The sequence below is a fragment of the Dendrobates tinctorius genome, unplaced genomic scaffold (genome assembly GCF_039654945.1).
Source record: "Dendrobates tinctorius isolate UK_male_01 unplaced genomic scaffold, ASM3965494v1 ptg000011l, whole genome shotgun sequence".
NCBI lineage: Eukaryota > Metazoa > Chordata > Amphibia > Anura > Dendrobatidae > Dendrobates > Dendrobates tinctorius.
In genome coordinates this window covers 130,449,057-130,472,966 of record NW_027361679.1, presented here as the reverse complement: position 1 = coordinate 130,472,966, position 23,910 = coordinate 130,449,057, and the positions used below count along the sequence as shown (strand labels likewise).

General features: G+C 47.5%; 1 protein-coding gene across 1 annotated transcript in view; it reads right to left on the bottom strand.

Moving 5' to 3' along the window:
- CACNA1S (calcium voltage-gated channel subunit alpha1 S) overlaps positions 1 to 23,910 on the bottom strand; it is a 387,018-nt gene that overhangs the window by 29,075 nt on the left and 334,033 nt on the right. The window contains exon 37 of the mRNA XM_073547926.1: positions 18,447 to 18,548. Coding sequence (XP_073404027.1) covers positions 18,447 to 18,548 — 102 coding nt within the window. The remainder of the gene's footprint in view (positions 1 to 18,446; positions 18,549 to 23,910) is intronic.

Genomic DNA, 23,910 nt, shown 5'->3' with positions numbered 1-23,910 from the left:
TTTGTGGCGTAGTGGGGCCACAAACCCCCGGCTCGCGCCATTCAGCCAAGGCGCGAGCGTGACAATGCGGATAACCCTGGGGTCATCACAATCGGCGACATTGTAGGTGGTGTCGGCTATTTTTCCCACTACCTGGTAGGGCCCCTGCCATGCAGCTTTGAACTTGTTCTGCCTAGTTGGTTCTAACACCAGGACCTTCTGTCCTATCTCAAAGGTGCATTCTCTGGCCCTCCAATTGTACCATATGCTCTGGCGCCGTTGGACCGCCTGCATGTTCCCACGTACAGCCTGAGTCAGCTCCTGTAGGCGGTCCCGGAATTCCAGCACATAGGGCACAATAGGTATCCGTTCTATGGTTCCCTCCCCTTCCCAGTGTTCTCGCACTAAGTCTAGGGGTCCCCTTACCCGACTCCCGTATAAAAGTTCGAACAGGGAGAACCCCGTGGATTCTTGGGGCACCTCCCGATAGGCAAACAGGTGGTGTGGCAAGAATTTCTCCCAGTCCCTGTAGGTCCTGGTAAAAGTCGCAATGAGTTGTTTTAATGTTCTGTTAAAACGTTCACACAACCCATTGGTTTGCGGGTGGTACGGGGCGCTTCTAATGGACTTTACGCTGCACAGCATCCACAGTTGATTGGTCACCTCTACTGTAAACTGGGTACCCTGGTCTGAGATAACCTCCCGGGGAAATCCAACCTGTGAGAAAACCTGGAGCAGGGCAGCTGCCACTGTCTCTGCCAGTATGTTAGGTAATGCAACCGCCTCTAGATGCCGTGTGGCATAATCTACCACTGTCAATATTTACTTTTTCCCTGACGGACTGGGTTTGGCTAACGGCCCTATCAGATCGACCGCTACTCGGCTAAATGGCTCCTCCACAATGGGGAGGCGGTGTAGTTTGGCCTTGCAGTGATCTCCCCTCTTGCCAATGCGCTGGCAACTGTCACAGGCCTGGCAGTACTGACGAACATCATAGGTTACCCCAGGCCAAAAGAAGTTTTGTGTCAGACGATGCCTGGTGCGACTGACGCTGAGGTGCCCGGCCAAGGGTATGTCATGAGAGATTCGCAGTAGCTCCTGCCTATACTTCTTGAGAACTACCAGCTGTCGTTTTATAGTGGGGCTCGTCCCTGTGTGGCGCTGCTCTGTAACCTGGTAGAGGAGTCGCTGATGCCATACAAACTGTTCCCCTTCCAGTACTCCTCTCCCCTCCTGTGCCTTCCCACGATACCCCTGTAATGAGGGATCCTCAAGTACCTTCCTTTTAAACTCAGCTGGGGTGGCCCAAGAAATTGTCTGGCTATGGGGATACGTGTAGGGCTGGGGTGTCTTACCTGGGCCTTCTCTGAGTCTGATCCGGCCTCCGCAGCTCGAGCTTGTCTCCGGGTGGTCACAGGATAGGTCTCAGCCAGAGGGTCGACCGAGAATGCAGACAACATGGGCCCCAAGTCATTTCCCAGCAAGACGTCTGCAGGCAAATCATCCATCAGGCCGACCTCAACAAGGCCATCCCCGACTCCCCAGTTCAGGTGAATCCTGGCAGTGGGCAGTTGATTTATGGCTCCCCCTGCTACAAGTACGGCCACTGTCCGGTCCGTCTTCTCTTGGTCCCGGACGAGATGAGGCTTCACAAGGGTCAAAGTTGCTCCGGAATCTCTTAGTCCCTGCATACATTTCCCATTAACCCACACCACCTGTCGATGCTGTTATCGACTATCTGCCCAGGCTGCCTGCATGGGGTCTACTTCATGCAGCACTTCCTCCATCTCTTTCATCCCCGGATTAGTCATAGCCCCCAATGCCGGGTCAGCTTTGCCCTGGTAGTAGTGTACAGCAGCCCGGTTGACGGTAGCCATTCCCACCTTTGGCCACTGGGTACGCTGAGTCCAGTTGAGACATTGTCTTTGCAGGTGGCCCAGCTGATGGCAGGTGTGGCATCGCACCCCAGGGGGACTCTGGTAAGCTGGGGTTTTAGCTGGTCCCCTGACAATCTTCTGTGGTTTAGGGGCCTCCAGACTCATGGGAGGGCCCCTAGTGACAGTGTTTGATCCTGACAACTGAGACCTCCTGGCATCATGATGTTCATCAGCCAGACGAGCGGCCTCCTCAAGAGTCATTGGCCATCTGTCCCGAAGCCATTCTTTTGTCTCGGAGTTTAGTCCAGTAAAGAATCGCTCTAGCAAGAAGAGCTGGAGGACGTCGTCCTTAGTGGTTGCTTGGCTCCCTTGTACCCACTGTAGCAGTGACTGCCGTAGTTTACAGGCCCATTCAGCGTGGGTATCTGTTATCTGTTTTATAAGTCCGCGGAACTTTTGGCGGTATGCCTCTGGTGTCAGCGCATACTGGGCCAAGATCACTTCTTTGACCTGCTCATAGTCCATACAGTTCTCATCAGGTACCTTGCGTTAGGCATCCGCTGCCCGGCCTGTCAGCTTGCTGGCCAGAACCTGAACCCAATCCTCTGGCTTCACTTGATGAAGGGCACACTGCCGCTCAAAGTCCTGCAGAAAGCCATCAATGTCTTCCTCTGCCTCCCCCAAATGTCGGAAGGCATTATACTGGATTTTTTTGTGGCTTACTGCTGACGGTACCTGGGCAGAGGCCAGAGCTCCCCCTGCTTGCTGACTCTCCTCTCTCCGCTCTGCCATCTCCATCTTGGCTAGCTCTATCCTGGTCCGCTCTGCCATCTTTTCCTTCAGATCAGAACGCACATCAGCCATCACCTCTCGTACGATCTCTACAGCAGGGTTTGGGCCATAGAACACCAGTCTGCTCTTTACCTCCCTCTGGAATTCAGTCTCTTCCACATTCACATTGGGGGGCGCTGCACTGTCGTGTTCCATGATGGCTGCTATCAAATCCGCTTTTGTTTTGTTGCTGACAATTAATCCTCGAGCTTCCACCAGGTCTTTTAATGTATTCCTCTTTAACTTCTGGTAGTTATTTTCCGTTCAGTCCTTTACTCCTATAGACGGTGTATCATATCCCACCGCTGCTACCAGTGTAACGGGTCTTCTGTGCTGTAATACCGCTTACATTACCACCCCGTTTCTTAGGTGGTTCACTCTGCTTTTCCTCACTTCTGAATGAAGGACGTTGGTTCGAAAGGCTATGTAACATGGGAACATATAAAAGATCACTGCTACTCCATGTATTTCCAGTGTGACAACATTTTACTCATCGGTCTCAGAATATATATACATACAGAGGCAGGACAATCAATGTGTGTTGTGCCAGTAGATAACAGGCTCCAATTAAGACGCCAGAGGTACATTACAATAGCTGTGGGATTTACAAAGATGGGGGAGGTCAGAAGTGGGATATCTTGTTTACCTCTGCCCAGGGGGTCGCAGCCGGTCAGTTGCTGCATTAAGGGCATACATCTCCTATTCGGTTTGCTGGGGGGTTCTGTAACAGTACCATTCTCGTGCCCACTTTATCCTCATGCTGTACATATATGGCATGTTGCGGTAAATAACCCTTCACCAAGACCGACATGTATGGCAAGGTGCACAAAGGTTATACAATTTTATATTTCATATTTGGATAGATCAGACTTTTTCAAGATGAGGCCATACTGAATATAATTTTTATTCATTTTTAAATGTCTTTATTTTTAAAGGGGGGAAGGGTGGGTTTTTTTTTTTTAGAGTCCACAAAAAATTTTTATTAGTATCATTCTGGATGTTTTCTATTGCACTATTTGGGGAGATGTTGTGAGCCAAATACAGCAATTTTGGCACTTCAATTTCTTTACAGTGTTTACGCTAAATAATAGATTAAATAATGTAATATTACATGCTATATTTATTACATGCTATCTCTGAGATCTGCTACTGGGCTGTGCCGGCGGCACCATCTTGGAGGAGGAATTTTTTTCTTTGCTAGTAAGATGGCGCCACCGGCGCATGCGCAGTAGCAGCTATCGGATCACAACTAGACACCGATAGCAGCTACTGCGCAGCCAGGGGTGCTATTTTCAAATTAATTGAGGGGTTTTTTTTTACTTTCCTCTAGCTAAATAACTTGAATAAATAACTTGAATGAAACGTATTATTGGCACATTAAACATACAATTTGCTGAAGTTTTTTTTTTTTACGTATGTACAGATATTCATTATGCAAACTAGGGGGCAGGTCAATGAGGGATCAGTGACCTGTCAGCAGTCTGCATTATGAATATCTAATCAGAGCACCACATACACCAACTCCGCCTTGGGGCACGAGAATCTCATTAACACAAAACTGAATTTAAAGATTAAACAACAACCATAAGAAGTATTTCATCAACCAAGGTATCATTTTATTCAATATAACGGCGCCGACCTGACACTGTGTGTAGGTTTCTATGCACAATCCTGCTGACAGGTTCCCTTTAACCACTTAGATGCTACCGTCAATCTGTCAGTGTGGCATTTAAATGGGTTTTCCCACAAACAAAAGTTCATTTTATTCACTATCTCTTGTTATAAAAGGTAGTATGGCACGGGAGAAGCTAAATGTGAGGTTAGAAAAGTATGAGGAGATCAAAGAGAGGGCAAGGATTTTGACGCCAAAGGAAGATAGGCTCTGTAGTAGGAGGGAGTGGATGACTGTGTCGATCGCAGAGGACAGGTCTAGGAGGAGGAGTATAGAGAATTGTCTGTTAACTTTGGCGGTAAGTGACTGGCTAGTGGTTTTGGTTAAGGCACTTTTGGTGGAGATGTGGGGAGGGAAAATGGATTATAGGTTGTCAGAGAGTGAGATAGATAAGAGGTGGGAGGAAAGTTCAGCATGGAGTTCATTGAGGAGTTTGCAAGCACAGAGGAACAACGATATGGGACAATAGCCGGACACAGAGGTCGGGTCAAGGGATGGTTTCTTTAAGATAGGTGTGACTGCAGTATGTTTGAAGGCAGAAGGGAAGGTACCATTAGTTAATGATAGATTGAAGAGCTGTTTATGACCGGGATAAGCGAGGGGGTGAAGATGGGGAGGAGGTGAGATGGGGTCACATGCACATGTGGTGAGGTGTGATTTGAAGGGAAAATTAGTAGCTTTCTTTCACTGATGGTGGGAAGGAATGTTATGGGGGATGGGGCAGTGGTCTATTATACACAGGGTTTGTGGTGGTTGAGCAGGAGAGATTTGCCTGGTCAAGTTGATCTTGTTTTTAAAATGTATGGCAAAGACTTCTGCAGAGATTAGGGAGGTCAGAGGGGGCAGTGGTGGGTGGAGAAGGGATTTAAAAGTGTTGATTAACGGCTTTGGGTTGTGGGATGAAGAAGGTATGAGGGTTGAGAAGAATTCCTTGTTAGCAGAGATGAGGGCCTACTTGAATGTGAAAGTTGCTTGTTTGAATGTGGTGAAATCTTCAGGTGAATGAACCCTGGACACTTGACTAAGCTTTTTAGTGAGGTTGGTGTGCTAGGGTTGTCTATTTATTCATCACACTTTGTCATGCACAAGAGGGGAGACTGAGTCAATAGCTAATGTGAATATGGTGTTGTAGAAAATGGTGGCACTCTGTTTAGTGGAGTGAAGTTCCAGGGGTAGAATAGAGTCAGAGTGTGTTAAGGTCTACGTGTGCTAGTTGCTGGAAATAGAGGGCAGGTGAGTAGGACAAGGTTGAGAAAGTGAGTAGAAGGTGGTCAGACAGGGGGAGAGGTGAGATTGTGAGATTAAATGGTGAGCAGAGGCAGGTGAAGATAAGGTCTAATGTATGTCTGGTGGCTGTGGAGGACCACTGCTTAAAGCCCCCGTCTCACATAGCGAGATCGTTAGCGAGATCACTGGTGACTAGAGTTGAGCGAAACGGGTCGAAAAATTTCAAAAGTCGCCGACTTTTGGCAAAGTTGGGTTTCATGAAACGAAACCCGACCCTAGGATGAGGTCGGCCACGAGGTCGGCGACTTACGCGCCAAAGTCGCGTTTCAAAAGTTTGTTTTGCGCTCTTTTTCAGCCAATCAGGATCCACGGACACTGTGGGCAACGTGATGACATAGGCAGGGGTCACCACCATCTTTCAGAAGGGCATGCAAGTGATTGGCTTGCTTTGGTGGGCGTCACAGGGGGTATAAAAGGGCGTGCACGCCGACCGCCATCTTACTTCTGCCGATCTCAGTATAGGGAGAGGTTGCTGCTGATTCTGTAGGGAGAGCGTTAGGCAGGGAAGAAGACAAAAAAACTGCTTCTGCTGCTAGCGATTTGGCCTGTACAACACACCAGTCACTGTGTGTGCAGTGCAAGGGGAGGCTATATAGTGGTGTATCAGTGGTGTTGGTTGTTGGGCTGCCTTCTAAGGCTTCCTGACATTCCTGCATTGCTGTTTACCCACTGCTCCGCAAACTGCTTTTTTAAAAGCAATCCCAATTTTTTTTTTTTGTCCTGCTGAGAAGAAAAAAAAACTGCTTCTGCTGCTAGCGATTTGGCCTGCACAACACACCAGTCACTGTGTGTGCAGTGCAAGGGGAGGCTATATTGTGGTGTATCAGTGGTGTTGGTTCTTGGGCTGCCTTTTAAGGCTTCCTGACAGGCTGGCATTGCTGTTTACCCACTGCTCTGCAAACTGCTTTTTTAAAAGCAATCCAATCTCCCTTATCCTCTAGTCACTTTTGTCACAGCTGTGCCATCGAGCCTGTGACATAGCGCTCAGATATCAGTGGGCCTCACACAATCCAAAAGTGTCCAGTGTCCACAAGTGTCTGCAGAAATTCAAAATCTCCCTTATCCTCTCGTCACTTTTGTCACAGCTGTGCCATCGAGCCTGTGACATAGCGCTCAGATATCAGTGGCCCTCACACAATCCAAAAGTGTCCAGTGTCCACAAGTGTCTGCAGAAATTCAAAATCTCCCTTATCCTCTAGTCACTTTGGTCACAGCTGTGCCATCGAGCCTGTCACATAGCGCTCAGATATTCATTGGGCCTCACACAATCCAAAAGTGTCCAGTGTCCACAAGTGTGTGCAGAAATTCAAAATCTCCCTTATCCTCTAGTCACTTTGGTCACAGCTGTGCCATCGAGCCTGTCACATAGCGCTCAGATATTCATTGGGCCTCACACAATCCAAAAGTGTCCAGTGTCCACAAGTGTGTGCAGAAATTCAAAATCTCCCTTATCCTCTCGTCACTTTTGTCACAGCTGTGCCATCGAGCCTGTGACATAGCGCTCAGATATCAGTGGGCCTCACACAATCCAAAAGTGTCCAGTGTCCACAAGTGTCTGCAGAAATTCATAATCTCCCTTATCCTCTAGTCACTTTGGTCACAGCTGTGCCATCGAGCCTGTCACATAGCGCTCAGATATTCATTGGGCCTCACACAATCCAAAAGTGTCCAGTGTCCACAAGTGTGTGCAGAAATTCAAAATCTCCCTTATCCTCTAGTCACTTTGGTCACAGCTGTGCCATCGAGCCTGTCACATAGCGCTCAGATATTCATTGGGTCTCACACAATCCAAAAGTGTCCAGTGTCCACAAGTGTGTGCAGAAATTCAAAATCTCCCTTATCCTCTCGTCACTTTTGTCACAGCTGTGCCATCGAGCCTGTGACATAGCGCTCAGATATCAGTGGGCCTCACACAATCCAAAGTGTCCAGTGTCCAAAAGTGTGTGCAGAAATTCATAATCTCCCTTATCCTCTAGTCACTTTGGTCACAGCTGTGCCATCGAGTCTGTCACATAGCGCTCAGATATTCATTGGGTCTCACACAATCCAAAAGTGTCCAGTGTCCACAAGTGTGTGCAGAAATTCAAAATCTCCCTTATCCTCTAGTCACTTTGGTCACAGCTGTGCCATCGAGCCTGTCACATAGCGCTCAGATATTCATTGGGTCTCACACAATCCAAAAGTGTCCAGTGTCCACAAGTGTGTGCAGAAATTCAAAATCTCCCTTATCCTCTCGTCACTTTTGTCACAGCTGTGCCATCGAGCCTGTGACATAGCGCTCAGATATCAGTGGGCCTCACACAATCCAAAAGTGTCCAGTGTCCACAAGTGTCTGCAGAAATTCAAAATCTCCCTTATCTTCTAGTCACTTTGGTCACAGCTGTGCCATCGAGCCTGTCACATAGCGCTCAGATATTCATTGGGCCTCACACAATCCAAAAGTGTCCAGTGTCCACAAGTGTGTGCAGAAATTCAAAATCTCCCTTATCCTCTAGTCACTTTGGTCACAGCTGTGCCATCGAGCCAGTCACATAGCGCTCAGATATTCATTGGGTCTCACACAATCCAAAAGTGTCCAGTGTCCACAAGTGTGTGCAGAAATTCAAAATCTCCCTTATCCTCTCGTCACTTTTGTCACAGCTGTGCCATCGAGCCTGTCACATAGCGCTCAGATATTCATTGGGCCTCACACAATCCAAAAGTGTCCAGTGTCCACAAGTGTGTGCAGAAATTCAAAATCTCCCTTATCCTCTAGTCACTTTGGTCACAGCTGTGCCATCGAGCCTGTCACATAGCGCTCAGATATTCATTGGGTCTCACACAATCCAAAAGTGTCCAGTGTCCACAAGTGTGTGCAGAAATTCAAAATCTCCCTTATCCTCTCGTCACTTTTGTCACAGCTGTGCCATCGAGCCTGTGACATAGCGCTCAGATATCAGTGGGCCTCACACAATCCAAAAGTGTCCAGTGTCCACAAGTGTCTGCAGAAATTCATAATCTCCCTTATCCTCTAGTCACTTTGGTCACAGCTGTGCCATCGAGCCTGTCACATAGCGCTCAGATATTCATTGGGCCTCACACAATCCAAAAGTGTCCAGTGTCCACAAGTGTGTGCAGAAATTCAAAATCTCCCTTATCCTCTAGTCACTTTGGTCACAGCTGTGCCATCGAGCCTGTCACATAGCGCTCAGATATTCATTGGGTCTCACACAATCCAAAAGTGTCCAGTGTCCACAAGTGTGTGCAGAAATTCAAAATCTCCCTTATCCTCTCGTCACTTTTGTCACAGCTGTGCCATCGAGCCTGTGACATAGTGCTCAGATATCAGTGGGCCTCACACAATCCAAAGTGTCCAGTGTCCACAAGTGTCTGCAGAAATTCAAAATCTCCCTTATCCTCTAGTCACTTTGGTCACAGCTGTGCCATCGAGCCTGTCACATAGCGCTCAGATATTCATTGGGCCTCACACAATCCAAAAGTGTCCAGTGTCCACAAGTGTGTGCAGAAATTCAAAATCTCCCTTATCCTCTAGTCACTTTGGTCACAGCTGTGCCATCGAGCCTGTCACATAGCGCTCAGATATTCATTGGGCCTCACACAATCCAAAAGTGTCCAGTGTCCACAAGTGTGTGCAGAAATTCAAAATCTCCCTTATCCTCTAGTCACTTTGGTCACAGCTGTGCCATCGAGCCTGTCACATAGCGCTCAGATATTCATTGGGTCTCACACAATCCAAAAGTGTCCAGTGTCCACAAGTGTGTGCAGAAATTCAAAATCTCCCTTATCCTCTAGTCACTTTGGTCACAGCTGTGCCATCGAGCCTGTCACATAGCGCTCAGATATTCATTGGGTCTCACACAATCCAAAAGTGTCCAGTGTCCACAAGTGTGTGCAGAAATTCAAAATCTCCCTTATCCTCTCGTCACTTTTGTCACAGCTGTGCCATCGAGCCTGTGACATAGCGCTCAGATATCAGTGGGCCTCACACAATCCAAAAGTGTCCAGTGTCCACAAGTGTCTGCAGAAATTCAAAATCTCCCTTATCCTCTAGTCACTTTGGTCACAGCTGTGCCATCGAGCCTGTCACATAGCGCTCAGATATTCATTGGGCCTCACACAATCCAAAAGTGTCCAGTGTCCACAAGTGTGTGCAGAAATTCAAAATCTCCCTTATCCTCTAGTCACTTTGGTCACAGCTGTGCCATCGAGCCTGTCACATAGCGCTCAGATATTCATTGGGCCTCACACAATCCAAAAGTGTCCAGTGTCCACAAGTGTGTGCAGAAATTCAAAATCTCCCTTATCCTCTAGTCACTTTGGTCACAGCTGTGCCATCGAGCCTGTCACATAGCGCTCAGATATTCATTGGGTCTCACACAATCCAAAAGTGTCCAGTGTCCACAAGTGTGTGCAGAAATTCAAAATCTCCCTTATCCTCTCGTCACTTTTGTCACAGCTGTGCCATCGAGCCTGTGACATAGCGCTCAGATATCAGTGGGCCTCACACAATCCAAAAGTGTCCAGTGTCCACAAGTGTCTGCAGAAATTCAAAATCTCCCCTGTCCTATAGACACCTTGTACCTTGTTTTACATTACTATATAGTTTGTTGGATTTTGTCTACATTTCTACCAAAAATGAGGAAGGCTGGTGGAAGAGGCCATGGAATTGGGCGGGGGTTGGCAGCTGGTAATGATGGTGTTGGTGGTGGATCTGATGGTAGTGGCAAGAGCAAAATAGGACCGAATGCAGGAGGTGTTGAGCCTGCGTCATCGTCTGGCTACATAAGGCCTCGAACGCTTAGTTTTCTAGGAGTTGGCAAACCGCTTTTAAAGCCAGAGTATCAGGAAAAAGTTTTGTCTTACATTGCTGACTCAGCCTCCAGCTCTATCGCCTCCTCTTCTTCAGTTGTAAAAAGTAAAAGCACTGAGTCGTCATTGGAGGCTCATGTTCATGAACCACACCTTTCCTTGTGTCCTTCACCCCAACCAAGATTGAAGGATGACGCAGGCCATACTACTGATTACTCCATGGAGCTGTTTTCACATACCATGCCTGGATTATCAAGTGAAATGGTGAATTACCCAGGCCAAGATGAATCTGACATGGAGTGCACTGATGCACAGCCGCTGATGGATGATTCTGCTGGTACATTCACTCAGAGCACTACATTGTCCTTGCAGTGTACAGAGCCAGATTCTGACCCTGATGAGACTCAGGTTCCCCTTCCCGCACACTATACCACCATACACGGTGACACAGAGGAAGGTGCACATGACATAGAAGAGGAGGTGATGGATGACCCAGTTGTTGACCCAGATTGGCATCCATTGGGGGAAGAGGGTGCTGCTTCCAATAGCTCAGATGAGGAGCATCCACAGCAGACATCGACATCGCAACAGCTGTTATCTGGCAGGCCCGGAGCACTCCAAAGACAGGTTCCAAACATCAAAAGAGTTGCTGGACAGCTTGTCCAGAGGGTCAAAAGATCACAGCGTGCTAGGCCGCAAAATGTCTGCCAAAGTAGGAAGAGTGCAGTGTGGCACTTTTTTGACCAAAATCCTCATGATCAGGCCAAGGTTATCTGTAAGAAGTGCGCAAAGACCTTTAACCGAGGGAAAAATCAGAAAAATTTGAATACCAGTTGCATGCTTAGACATTTAACCAGCATGCACTTGCAAGCGTGGACACAACACCAAACCTCAAGTGCCACATGTGCAACTGATCACAACGAAGGTAGTCAGCAACGCTACATTGTTTCCCCCACTGTAAGCCCACCGGTTAGCACAGCAGCAAATGTTGAGGTGTCGTTGCAAGGCCACAGCAGTCAGGGAAACCCACTGTTATATCAACGAAAGACTGATTCTAGGCCATCAGAAAGAACACCAACTCCATCACCATCATCAACCCTCTCTCAATCCGCCCTGTCCACCGCTACTTCCACCATATGCAGCTCTCAAGTCCAGCTCACCCTCCTAGACACTATGAGTAGGTCAAGAAAGTACTCAGTCTCTCATCCGCGTACACTGGGTTTGAACGCCCACATTGCCAACTAATCTCGTTTGAGATGATGCCCTTTCGGTTGGTGGAAAGCACAGCATTCCGCGAACTCATGGCCTATGCAGTACCACGCTATGACCTACCCAGTCGCCACTTCTTCTCTCGCAAAGCCATCCCAGCCCTCCACCATCATGTGAAAGACCGCATTGTCCATGCACTCAAGCAGTCAGTGAGCGGAAAGGTGCACCTCACAACTGATGCATGGTCCAGTCGGCATGGCCAGGGCCGTTACGTGGCCATCACTGCGCACTGGGTTAATGTGGTGGATGCAGGGTCCACAGGGGACAGCGGTGGTGGGACAGTGCTGCCTAGCCCACGGTATAGGAAACAGTTGGCTGTAGGCGTTTGACCCTCCTCCTCCTCCTCCTCCAGAAGCGAAAGCTCGTCCACAGAGCGCAGTCGTACGAGCACTCCATCTGCAGCTGCCACTGTTGCACACGATGTGTCCCCCTATCGAGCAGCTAGTGGAAAGCGTCAGCAGGCTGTGTTGCAGATGATGTGTTTGGGCAACAGACACACCGCCGAGGTGCTGGCCGAGTACTTGAAGCGACAAACTGAGTCATGGCTGGGCAGTGTACATCTTGAGGCAGGCAAGGTAGTTAGTGATAACGGCCGTAATTTTGTGGCAGCCATAGCCCTTTCAAAACTCAGCCATATACCTTGCTTGGCTCACACCTTGAACCTGGTGGTCCAGTGCTTCCTCAAAAATTATCCGGAGTTAACAGCCCTGCTCCAGAAGGTGCGAAGACTGTGCGCGCACATCCGCCGGTCGCCTGTACACTCCGTTCGTATGCAGAAGCTGCAGCGATTGCTCCACCTTCCCAACCACCGCCTCATTATCGACATTGCAACAAGGTGGAACTCCACCCTGCACATGGTGGAGCGGCTGTGCGAGCAGAGGCAGGCCATAATGCATTTGTGGGAGGATACACGGCCAGGCACTTTGAGAGCAGACATGGAGTTGACAGGTGTGCAGTGGTCGAAGCTGAAAGACCTCTGTAAAGTCCTTCAGTGTTTTGAGGAATGCACACGGCTGGTAAGCGCAGACGACGCCATCCTAAGCATGAGCATCCCACTTATGCGTCTGCTCATGCAAACTTTGACGCACCTTAAGGAGCAGGCGTCTGCAGCCAATGTTGATGAGGAGGAAGAGGAGGAGGGAATCCTTGATGACATTCAGCCATTGTCTGCTCAGGGACCTCTCCTGGACGAGGTGGAGGAAGAAGAGGAGGAGGAGGAGGATGATGGGGATGATTACTTAGGGGAGGAGGATGCATCTCGTGGGGCAAGTGAAAATGTTGGCGTGGCAAGGTCTGGTACAGGGTTTGTGCGTGACTGGAGGGATGTGGATTTGCCAGAAAGTGCTCCTCCAACCAGCACTCGCAGTGCATCATTGACACCGGGAACATTGGCCCACATGTCAGATTATGCTTTGCAGATCCTAAAAAGGGACCCACGCATTGCCAAAATGATTAACGATGACGACTACTGGTTGGCCAGCATCCTGGATCCACGCTATAAAGGCAAATTACAAAACATCATGCCACAGGAGAATCTTGACCTAATATTGGCTAATAAACAAGCAACTCTGGTAAATCGGTTGCTTGAGGCATTCCCAGCACACAGCAGCGGTGATGGTTCTCACACGAGCCGTACGGGCCGGGGGCAGCTTGGCAGAGGTGTTCGTGGTGCACACAGCAGAAGTGGCGTTGGAGACAGGGGTTTCATGACAATGTTGTGGACTGATTTTTCAAGTACCGCTCACACAACTGGTAATACTGCATCGATGGAAAGTGACAGGAGACAGCAGTTGTCAACTATGGTTACAAACTACTTTTCCTCCCATATCGATGTTCTCCCACACAGGTCATTCCCCTTTGACTATTGGGCCGCTAAACTGGACACCTGGCCTGAATTGGCACAATATGCCTTACAGGAGCTCGCTTGCCCAGCTGCAAGTGTGCTATCGGAAAGAGTCTTCAGTGCAGCTGGATCAATCCTGACAGAAAAAAGGACCCGTCTGTCAACCCAAAATGTGGATGATCTAACCTTCATTAAAATGAACCACGCATGGGTTTCCAAGGATTTTGTCCCACCTTCCCCTGATGACACATAGGGTGACAGAAAAATGGCTTGCTTTGGTCCACCTCTTCCTGGGACTTGACCTATTTCACCTTTTGCATCAGCTGAATGTCCAACATCAACATATGCCACTTTCTAAAACTCCCTAACTGTGCTGCCTCCCCCCCCATGGCCGGGGTCACCACCTAGCGCACGACACCGTGCGAGTGCCGTTGCCCTGGACAGGTGGGAAGGCCGACTCTTGGGCGCGGGCACTGGTACAGGGTCCTTCATAGTGCAATCAAGTGTCTCTGACGGTGGTGGTGCACACCCGCCGTCAGACACACCGCCGTACTATGAGGGGCCCAGTGCCAGTACCGACGCCCACGAGTGGGCCCCCCTTGCTTGGGCAGGGCCCCAGCATTTGCAATCTTTACCTCTCCCTGCTCCTCCACTGTGTAGTCTGGGCCGTCAAATCCATACTGTGCCTGACACCGTCTGAGCCTGCCTCCTGATGTATAGACATATATTTTGAATGTGTATGCTATCCATACATGTTATCTGGGGATACGGTACCCTTTCTAACCTTTGTGCAATCACGTGCAATCCATACTGGGTCTAACACCATCTGAGCCTGCCTCCTGATGTATAGACATATATTTTGAATGTGTACGCTATCCATACATGTTATCCGGGGAAACGGTACCCTTTCTAACCTTTGTGCAATCACGTGCAATCCATACTGGGCCTAACACCGTCTGAGCCTGCCTCCTGATGTATAGACATATATTTTGAATGTGTACACTATCCATACATGTTATCTGGGGATACGGTACCCTTTCTAACCTTTGTGCAATCACGTGCAATCCATACTGGGCCTAACACCGTCTGAGCCTGCCTCCTGATGTATAGACATATATTTTGAATGTGTACGCTATCCATACATGTTATCCGGGGATACGGTACCCTTTCTAACCTTTGTGCAATCACGTGCAATCCATACTGGGCCTAACACCGTCTGAGCCTGCCTCCTGATGTATAGACATATATTTTGAATGTGTACGCTATCCATACATGTTATCTGGGGATACGGTACCCTTTCTAACCTTTGTGCAATCACGTGCAATCCATACTGGGCCTAACACCGTCTGAGCCTGCCTCCTGATGTATAGACATATATTTTGAATGTGTACGCTATCCATACATGTTATCTGGGGATACGGTACCCTTTCTAACCTTTGTGCAATCACGTGCAATCCATACTGGGCCTAACACCGTCTGAGCCTGCCTCCTGATGTATAGACATATATTTTGAATGTGTACGCTATCCATACATGTTATCTGGGGATACGGTACCCTTTCTAACCTTTGTGCAATCACGTGCAATCCATACTGGGCCTAACACCGTCTGAGCCTGCCTCCTGATGTATAGACATATATTTTGAATGTGTATGCTATCCATACATGTTATCTGGGGATACGGTACCCTTTCTAACCTTTGTGCAATCACGTGCAATCCATACTGGGCCTAACACCGTCTGAGCCTGCCTCCTGATGTATAGACATATATTTTGAATGTGTACGCTATCCATACATGTTATCCGGGGAAACGGTACCCTTTCTAACCTTTGTGCAATCACGTGCAATCCATACTGGGCCTAACACCGTCTGAGCCTGCCTCCTGATGTATAGACATATATTTTGAATGTGTACGCTATCCATACATGTTATCCGGGGATACGGTACCCTTTCTAACCTTTGTGCAATCACGTGCAATCCATACTGGGCCTAACACCGTCTGAGCCTGCCTCCTGATGTATAGACATATATTTTGAATGTGAACGCTATCCATACATGTTATCTGGGGATACGGTACCCTTTCTAACCTTTGTGCAATCACGTGCAATCCATACTGGGCCTAACACCGTCTGAGCCTGCCTCCTGATGTATAGACATATATTTTGAATGTGTACGCTATCCATACATGTTATCTGGGGATACGATACCCTTTCTAACCTTTGTGCAATCACGTGCAATCCATACTGGGCCTAACACGTCTGAGCCTGCCTCCTGATGTATAGACATATATTTTGAATGTGTACGCTATCCATACATGTTATCCGGGGAAACGGTACCCTTTCTAACCTTTGTGCAATCACGTGCAATCCATACTGGGCCTAACACCGTCTGAGCCTGCCTCCTGATGTATAGACATATATTTTGAATGTGTACGCTATCCATACATGTTATCTGGGGATACGGTACCCTTTCTCACCTTTGTGCAATCACGTGTAATCCATACTGGGCGTGAGAACGGCTGGCGAGCTGTTAAGCAAGCTACAGCACCTGTGGTTTGCACACGTAAGTTTTTCATTTTTTCAGGAATGACGGTTAGGCCTAATTCCGGAACTGCGGTTGACCTGCACTTACTGGGAAATCATTGTTCGCGGGTAATAATTGTAATCAGTGATCCCCATCACTAACGTTGTTCAGTGGGTTATCTGCACCTGTAAGCGACAAACGCTGGCCTTTTCAGTGTAGCGCACATGCAGCCACAGACATGTAAGGGCATGACACACCAGTTATTGGCCAATCTCATGTGCCAGAGCCTCACGTGTCCCTCTAGTAAGCCGGACTCGGACCGCGGGGCATGACGGAGTCTCGTTCGTTAACGGAATTAAGCTTGCAATGTGTGCATCTGTTCTGTAGCTGGCATGGTTGAGGTTTCCCAGGTGGAGTCGAATTTAACCGTAGGCTCCACTCCTGGTGGTGCCCTTCTGGACATTCCTTTAAGGTTCAGCTTTGCAACCATACTGCCCACGTAAAACAAACACTTTGCCTTCATGAACGCTGTTTGGAGGGTCATGACTCGTGGGAATAACGCCGCCCAATCAGTTAACCTGCTAGAGAGATCGTCCGTTGCTCCCAAGCATGACATCACACTCCCTAGGAAGAAGGTAATGCCACTGTGGCGACCGTACTCCTGGGGGCGACACAAGTGCACTGATGCCCAGCCACTGCTCGATGAATCTGCTGGTACATTGACCCAGACCACTACATTCCCCTCGCACGCTACACGACCTGAATCTGACCCTGATGAAACTCAGGTTACCCTTCCCATATACAGTTCCATCTTACACGGTGACAAAGAGGAAGCTGCAGATGAAAGTGCAGGTTCGGCCCACCCGCCATCAGACACACCACCGTACTATCAGGGGCCCTGTGCCAGTGCCGTCGCCAACGAGTGGGCCCCCCCTGCTTGCTCAGGATCACAGCACTTGCAAAGTTGAAATACTGTGCAGTGAGATGGAAGATGGGGACGACGAGGAATCCAGACAAGTACAGGGATTCCCTAGCGAGGAGACTTATTTGATTGTTTTCAATGTTGGGACAGCAATTTTTGGGGAGCACTATACTCTGGAGAATGATAGATGGGGCCCACCATACACTGGAACATTCCAAAGGTGGACATCAGACACTGGAGCAGCATTTACAGGGCCCATTATACACTAGAGCATTAGAAATGGGGCCCATTATGTTTGGAGCATTATTTGGGCCCATAAGACAGTGGAGCTTCATCCAGGGGGACCAACATATACTGTAGCATTATGTGGAGCTCATCATATACTGTTTCAAACATTATATGGGACCAATGATTCTGTATGGAGAAATAGATGGGCCTCGTCATGAGATGTAAAAAGTGAGGTATTTTTCATTGTACTATACCGCTATTTCTCTGCCGTATCGGAGCATGATGAGTTGTGGTATGTGTTAAAGGGGCGCTCTTTCGCCCAGGGCACATGAAAACCTGCAGCCAGCCCTCCCCCCCACAACTTTAGCCAAATAACCCCCATTTTTCAGTGCGTAACTTGTATTATGAAGTTAATTAAGGTTAACAAGCTTAAGTAAGAAGAATTGATGCTTTTGGCATTCAAATGGGCACTGTAGGTGTGTTTCCTGTCCTCCTCTCACTGCCGACTTTTATTCCCCATTGACTTACATTGGGTTTCGTGTTTCGGGATGACCCCGACTTTTCCCTATAATCGGACGATCTTGCTCGACCCGACTTTTGGAAAAGTCGGGTTTCACGAAACGAAACGCGACCCTAAAAAACCAAAAGTCGCTCAACTCTACTGGTGACGCAACAGCGACCTCTCCAGCGATCTCGCTACATGTGACACCGGCCCCCCCCCGCTGGATATCGCTGATCGTGCTCGAATGTCCTAGGCCATTTTTTCATTGTCTGTGTCCCACTGGCCATCGCGCATCGTTGTGTTTGACGACGACGAGCGACCTCGTTGGCGACGCAGAACTCAGGGACGCAGGTGGGAATCGTCAGAAAAGCTGCTGTGTGACAAGGTACCAACGACTGCAGAAGTTGTTATACGGATCACCTGATCATTGCTGTCACTGAAGAGATCTGCCTGTTTGGCAGCTTATTAGTGACCATGTAGTGACGCATCAGCAATCCTTACCAGGTAGTATCGTTGTCGGGATCGCTGGTGCGTCGCTAAGTGAAACGGGACCCTAAGACCTAAGGATGAGGCAATCAACAGGAGTTTGGAGGTTGCCTAATCTTTATAAATAATTTGAATTAGATCTAATATTGATACTTAAAATAAAGTGAAGTTAAATTTTACATGAGATAAAATAAACTACATAACGATATAAGCATACTTGCCTCCAATCGGTGGGATAACCTGATCCAGGAGTTTCATGCTTGTTCTTTTCCAAATCTTCTTTATAATCATTCGCAGTTCTTCATTGCTCTGTTCAAAGTTACCTAAAATGAATGTAAGGCCAAATAAAATGAGTATCTGGTTTTATTTTCATGTACTAGTTTAAATATTAAGGCTTACTTCAAACTTGTTTTACTCAGTCATTATTTTTTTATACCTGTTTTAATTGCAGGGGATGTTTATTTATTTGTATGTGCAGTTTGTTGTAGTAAAAATATTTCATGCTATTTTACTCTCACCTATGTGTTTATGTTACACTGGCTTTTTTTGTTTTTACTTCTAGCAAATTTGAGAGACCCGGCTCGGCTTGAAACGTTTCAAAAGAATCGCTTGAAAAAAATGTTCTTCTTTTTTTCTTTTCTTCACTGCATTGTTACTTACCACTGTGGTGAATTTTGTGCAGAAGAATAAAATATATTTCATGGAATGATCCTCGAGAGTGCGGCTGTTTACCACACATTTTCCTTACAACTCTTTGGGCATCTTCATTTTGCACTGTAGCTTCTGGAGCCAACTAAACCATTTTCATCACAACACAAGCTCTTCAAGGTATTGACTAGATCACAGGAAACACATGTCATAACATTATGACCAAACAAGTCTTCTCAGCGCTTGAAACCCTGGGGCTGAGTGAAGATATTGTAAGAGGCACAGAGGACTTTGTATGCGTGGTGCCAAAGGAAGCTTTTTAGTCACATTTTTTGACTAATTTTCATTTGAGTCAAATGAACTGCCAAATTCACTCTTCACTGTGTCATACTTTTAAACGGAAAAGTTGAAGATATATTTCTATTGACATCCTGAACTAATATTATCATGAATTTTCTGATTCAAATAATATCAGTTGAAATGTAGATGTTTAATGTTTTGGTAGCCACAAAACTCTGATATCCTATTTTACCCAGTAACTTGTAATCTTGTTGTGAGTTCATTTTCCCCTCCGTCACTGAGGCCTGGTGAACTCCCTATTCTAGTGAAGGAAGGTAGTGAGCCTTATTATCAGGCACCTGGGACTAATGAAGACGATTGGCTGAGTGGAGTCACTGACTGGATTTTAGGCAGCCTACGCCCTTTCTGCCCTGCGGGTGATTTCTCTGTGGTTTCTCTGTGGACTCTTGGACACCAGTCTGATTCCTGCTCTCCTAAAGCTAAGTTTTCTGTTTTGCCTTTTTGCATCTAAGATTTGTTTTTGTTTTTCTTGCTTTTTGGATTCTGCCACTCCCTGCTGGAGTGTGCAGTGTTCCGTGAGCTCTGTCTTCTGAAAGTACCTGAGTGCTGATTTAGTTTTTGAAGCTTAGTTGCTTCAGGGCCATTTTTATATCAGCTTGTTGGCTTTTGTCTCTGATAGGGTTTTGGCAGATTGCAGACAGCAGCTTTCCTATCCGTTCCTATCTAGGTAGTTTTTGGGCCCCGTCTTTGCTCAGCCTGTCTTTCTGTCTGTGTAAGTGTTTTCATCTTGCTTCACCATCATTATATGTGGGGGGCTGCCTATTGCTTTGGGGTCTGCTCTGGGGCAGTTAGATTTCCCCTTTCCTTCTTTAGGCCTATGTATCTCTCCGGCTGTGATCGAGGGGTCTAGGTCATCTTAGGAACCCCCCACGGCTACTGCTAGTTGTGTTGATAGGTTCAGGGGTCTGCAATCTGATAGTTGCCAACTTCTCTGGTTTTCAGGACTTAGCTAGCATTTCTGTTTTTGCCTCCTACGGTGACTCAATCATAACAGAATCACCCGCCAAACCGCAGATCCTGGGGTACTCAATAGCAGGAAAGAATTGTGTTTAAAAAAAAAAAAAAAAAAGTGTGTGTATATTCTTTCCTCTATATCTCTGAGGCCGTAGGGGGAATTTTTTTTTTCTCTCAATGGAGATAAAGCAAGTGTCTGATCGTGTGGAGCAGCTCGCTGCTGAAGTGCGAGGAATTTCCGCCTATCTTGCTCGTTCACATGCTGTTGAACCAAAGATCCCCACACCTGATGTATTTTTTGGGGATCGATCTAAATTTTTGAGTTTCAAAAATAATTGTAAATTATTTTTTGCTTTGAAGCCTAACTCGTCAGGGAGCCCTGCGCAGCAGGTTAAAATTGTCATCTCTTTGCTGCGCGGCGATCCCCAGGATTGGGCGTTTTCTTTGAAACCAGATGACCCTATTCTGACTAATGTGAACGCATTTTTTCAAGCCTTGGGGTTGCTGTCCGACGAACCTAATGCTATTGATCAGGCTGAAAAGACCCTGTTAGCATTGAACCAGGGTCGAGAATCTGCAGAGTTGTACTGTCAAAAGTTCCGAAAGTGGGCGGTCCTTACTACCTGGAATGATAGTGCCTTGGCTGCTCTCTTTCGGAAGGGTTTGTCAGAAGCCGTAAAAGATACTATGGTGGGATTTCCTGTTCCCTCTGGTCTGGACGATTCTATGTCTTTAGCCATTCAGGTTGATCGGCGTTTACGTGAACGCAGGATTACACGAGAGGTGTTGCCACCGGTTGAACAGACGTCTGAACCTATGCAATGTGATAGAGTTTTGTCTAAGGCGCAACGTCAGGAATTCAGAAGGCGTAATAAGCTGTGTTTTTTCTGTGGAGATGCCTCACATGTTATTTCTGTTTGTCCTAAACGTGAGAAACGCTTTGCACACACGTTTTCTGTTGGTGGGGTTCAGCCTAAGTTTCTTTTGGCGATTACTCTGATCTGTTCCCTGTCCACATTTTCCGCCAAGGCTTTTGTGGATTCGGGAGCAGCGCTAAACCTAATGGACTTGGATTTTGCTAAACTTTGTGGATTTCCGTTGACACCTCTGAAGACGCCTATCCCTTTGAGGGGGATTGATGCTACCCCTCTGGCTAAAAATAAACCTCAGTTTTGGACCCAGTTGGTCATGCGGGTCGCCCCAGACCACCAAGAAAATTGCAGATTCTTGGTGTTGCATGGTCTGCATGATGCCGTTGTTCTGGGGTTTCCCTGGTTGCAGATTCATAATCCAGTTTTGGATTGGAAGTCTGTGTCTGTGGTGAGTTGGGGTTGCCGGTGTACCTTTAGTGAGGCTCCGGTTTTTTCCACCTCTCCTCAGTCGCATGAGGTTCCTGACTATTTGGCGGACTACTATGATGTATTTAGTGAGAATGAGTCTGCGTCCTTGCCTCCTCATAGGAGTTATGACTGTGCAATTGAACTAAAGCCGGGGTGTAAATTTCCTAAGGGTCGGTTCTTCAATTTATCTGTACCCGAGCACGAGGCTATGCGGTCCTATATTAAGGAGGCGTTGGAGAAGGGTCATATTAGACTATCCTCTTCACCCTTAGGTGCCGGGGTTTTTTTTGTGGCCAAGAAGGATGGTTCTTTAAGGCCTTGTATTGATTACCGTGCCCTCAATAAAATTACTATTAAATATCAGTATCCGTTACCCCTGATTTTGGATCTATTCTCTAGAGTCAGAGGTGCTTGCTGGTTTACCAAGCTTGACCTCAGGGGGCGTATAATCTTATCCGCATTAAGCAGGGGGATGAATGGAAGACGGCGTTTAATACTCCGGAGGGACATTTTGAGTACCTGGTGATGCCTTTTGGGCTCACTAATGCCCCTTCTGTCTTCCAGTGCTTCCAGTGCTTCATGAACGATATTTTCCGAGACTTTGTCGATAAATTTTTGATTATCTATCTGGATGATATTTTGATCTTCTCCAAGGATTGGGATTCTCATGTGGAACATATTCGGACTGTGTTCCGGATCTTGAGAGAGAATTCTCTGTATGTCAAAGGATCAAAATGCCTTTTTGGAGTACAGAGAATTTCTTTTTGGGGATTTATTTTGTCTCCGTCAACTATTGAAATGGACCCGGCCAAGGTACAGGCCATTTATGATTGGGTTCAGCCCACTTCTTTGAAGGCCCTCCAGAAGTTTTGGGGTTTTTCTAATTTTTCTCGGAAATTTATAGCAAAATTTTCTAGTATTGCCAAACCATTGACTGACCTGACCAGGAAGGGTGCGGATGTGTTGAATTGGTCTCCGGAGGCGGTTGCTTCCTTTCAGGAGCTGAAGCGTAGATTTACCTCCGCCCCGGTTCTGCGGCAACCTGATGTCTCACTCCCGTTCCAGGTAGAGGTGGATGCTTCTGAGATTGGTGCAGGAGCGGTGTTGTCCCAAAAGGATCCGGTAACATCTAAAATGAATCCCTGTGCTTTCTTTTCCCGTAAGTTCTCTTTATCTGAACGTAACTATGATGTGGGGAATCGGGAACTGTTGGCCATGAAATGGGCATTTGAAGAGTGGAGACATTGGTTGGAGGGAGCCAAACATCAAGTTGTGGTCCTCACTGACCACAAAAATTTGATTTACCTAGAGTTGGCTAAACGCTTGAACCCTAGACAGGCTAGGTGGGCCTTGTTTTTTACACGTTTTGATTTTGTGGTCTCTTTCCTTCCTGGAACTAAGAATGTCAAGGCAGACGCCCTCTCTAGGAGTTTCTTTGCTGATTCTCCTGTGGTGACCAAGCCTGCCACCATCTTAGGCGAAGGGGTAGTTCTTTCTGCCATCTCGCCCGATTTGAGACTTGCTCTGCAAGAGTTCCAGGAGGACAAACCTGAGCGTTGCCCCAGTGGAAAGTTGTATGTTCCTGACCAGTGGAAGAGTGTTTTCATCTTGCTTCACCGTCATTATATGTGGGGGGCTGCCTATTGCTTTGGGGTCTGCTCTGGGGCAGTTAGATTTCCCCTTTCCTTCTTTAGGCCTATGTATCTCTCCGGCTGTGATCGAGGGGTCTAGGTCATCTTAGGTACCCCCCACGGCTACTGCTAGTTGTGTTGATAGGTTCAGGGGTCTGCAATCTGATAGTTGCCAACTTCTCTGGTTTTCAGGACTTAGCTAGCATTTCTGTTTTTGCCTCCTACGGTGACTCAATCATAACATAATCTGATGGATGCAGTAGTCCTGCAAAGCTCGATTCACTGTTCAGTTGCTGTTTTTGCTTGAATATGAGCTGAGCTGCAGCACTTGAGAGCAGCAACTACACAGGGCCATATTTCCATTAGGCACTGGAGGTCCAGCTCATATCTAGAACTCAGTGGTCTAGTTCCCTATATTTGATTGTAGTCGCATCTTTAAAATGTAAGTGCAATTAAAGCAACAACTGCAGGGGCATTAGAGCACTAGTCACCTCCCTTCACCAAAGTGCAGTGGCGTGATGAGACTTCATTACACTGATGATGTGGCTGCAGTACAGCAGAGTTGGCAAAAGGTAGGTGCACCATAGTACTTAAGCTCAAGATACAAGGGACTTTTGCAGTAGACTTCAAAACTGTGAGTTGTCAGTATAACAGGGGTAGGCTGGGGTCAGACTAGCACGAGTCTCGCACGTCAATACCGGGCTCTGCCGCCGGCTCTCGGGACCGGAGTGTTCAGCTGGGTATTGACATGC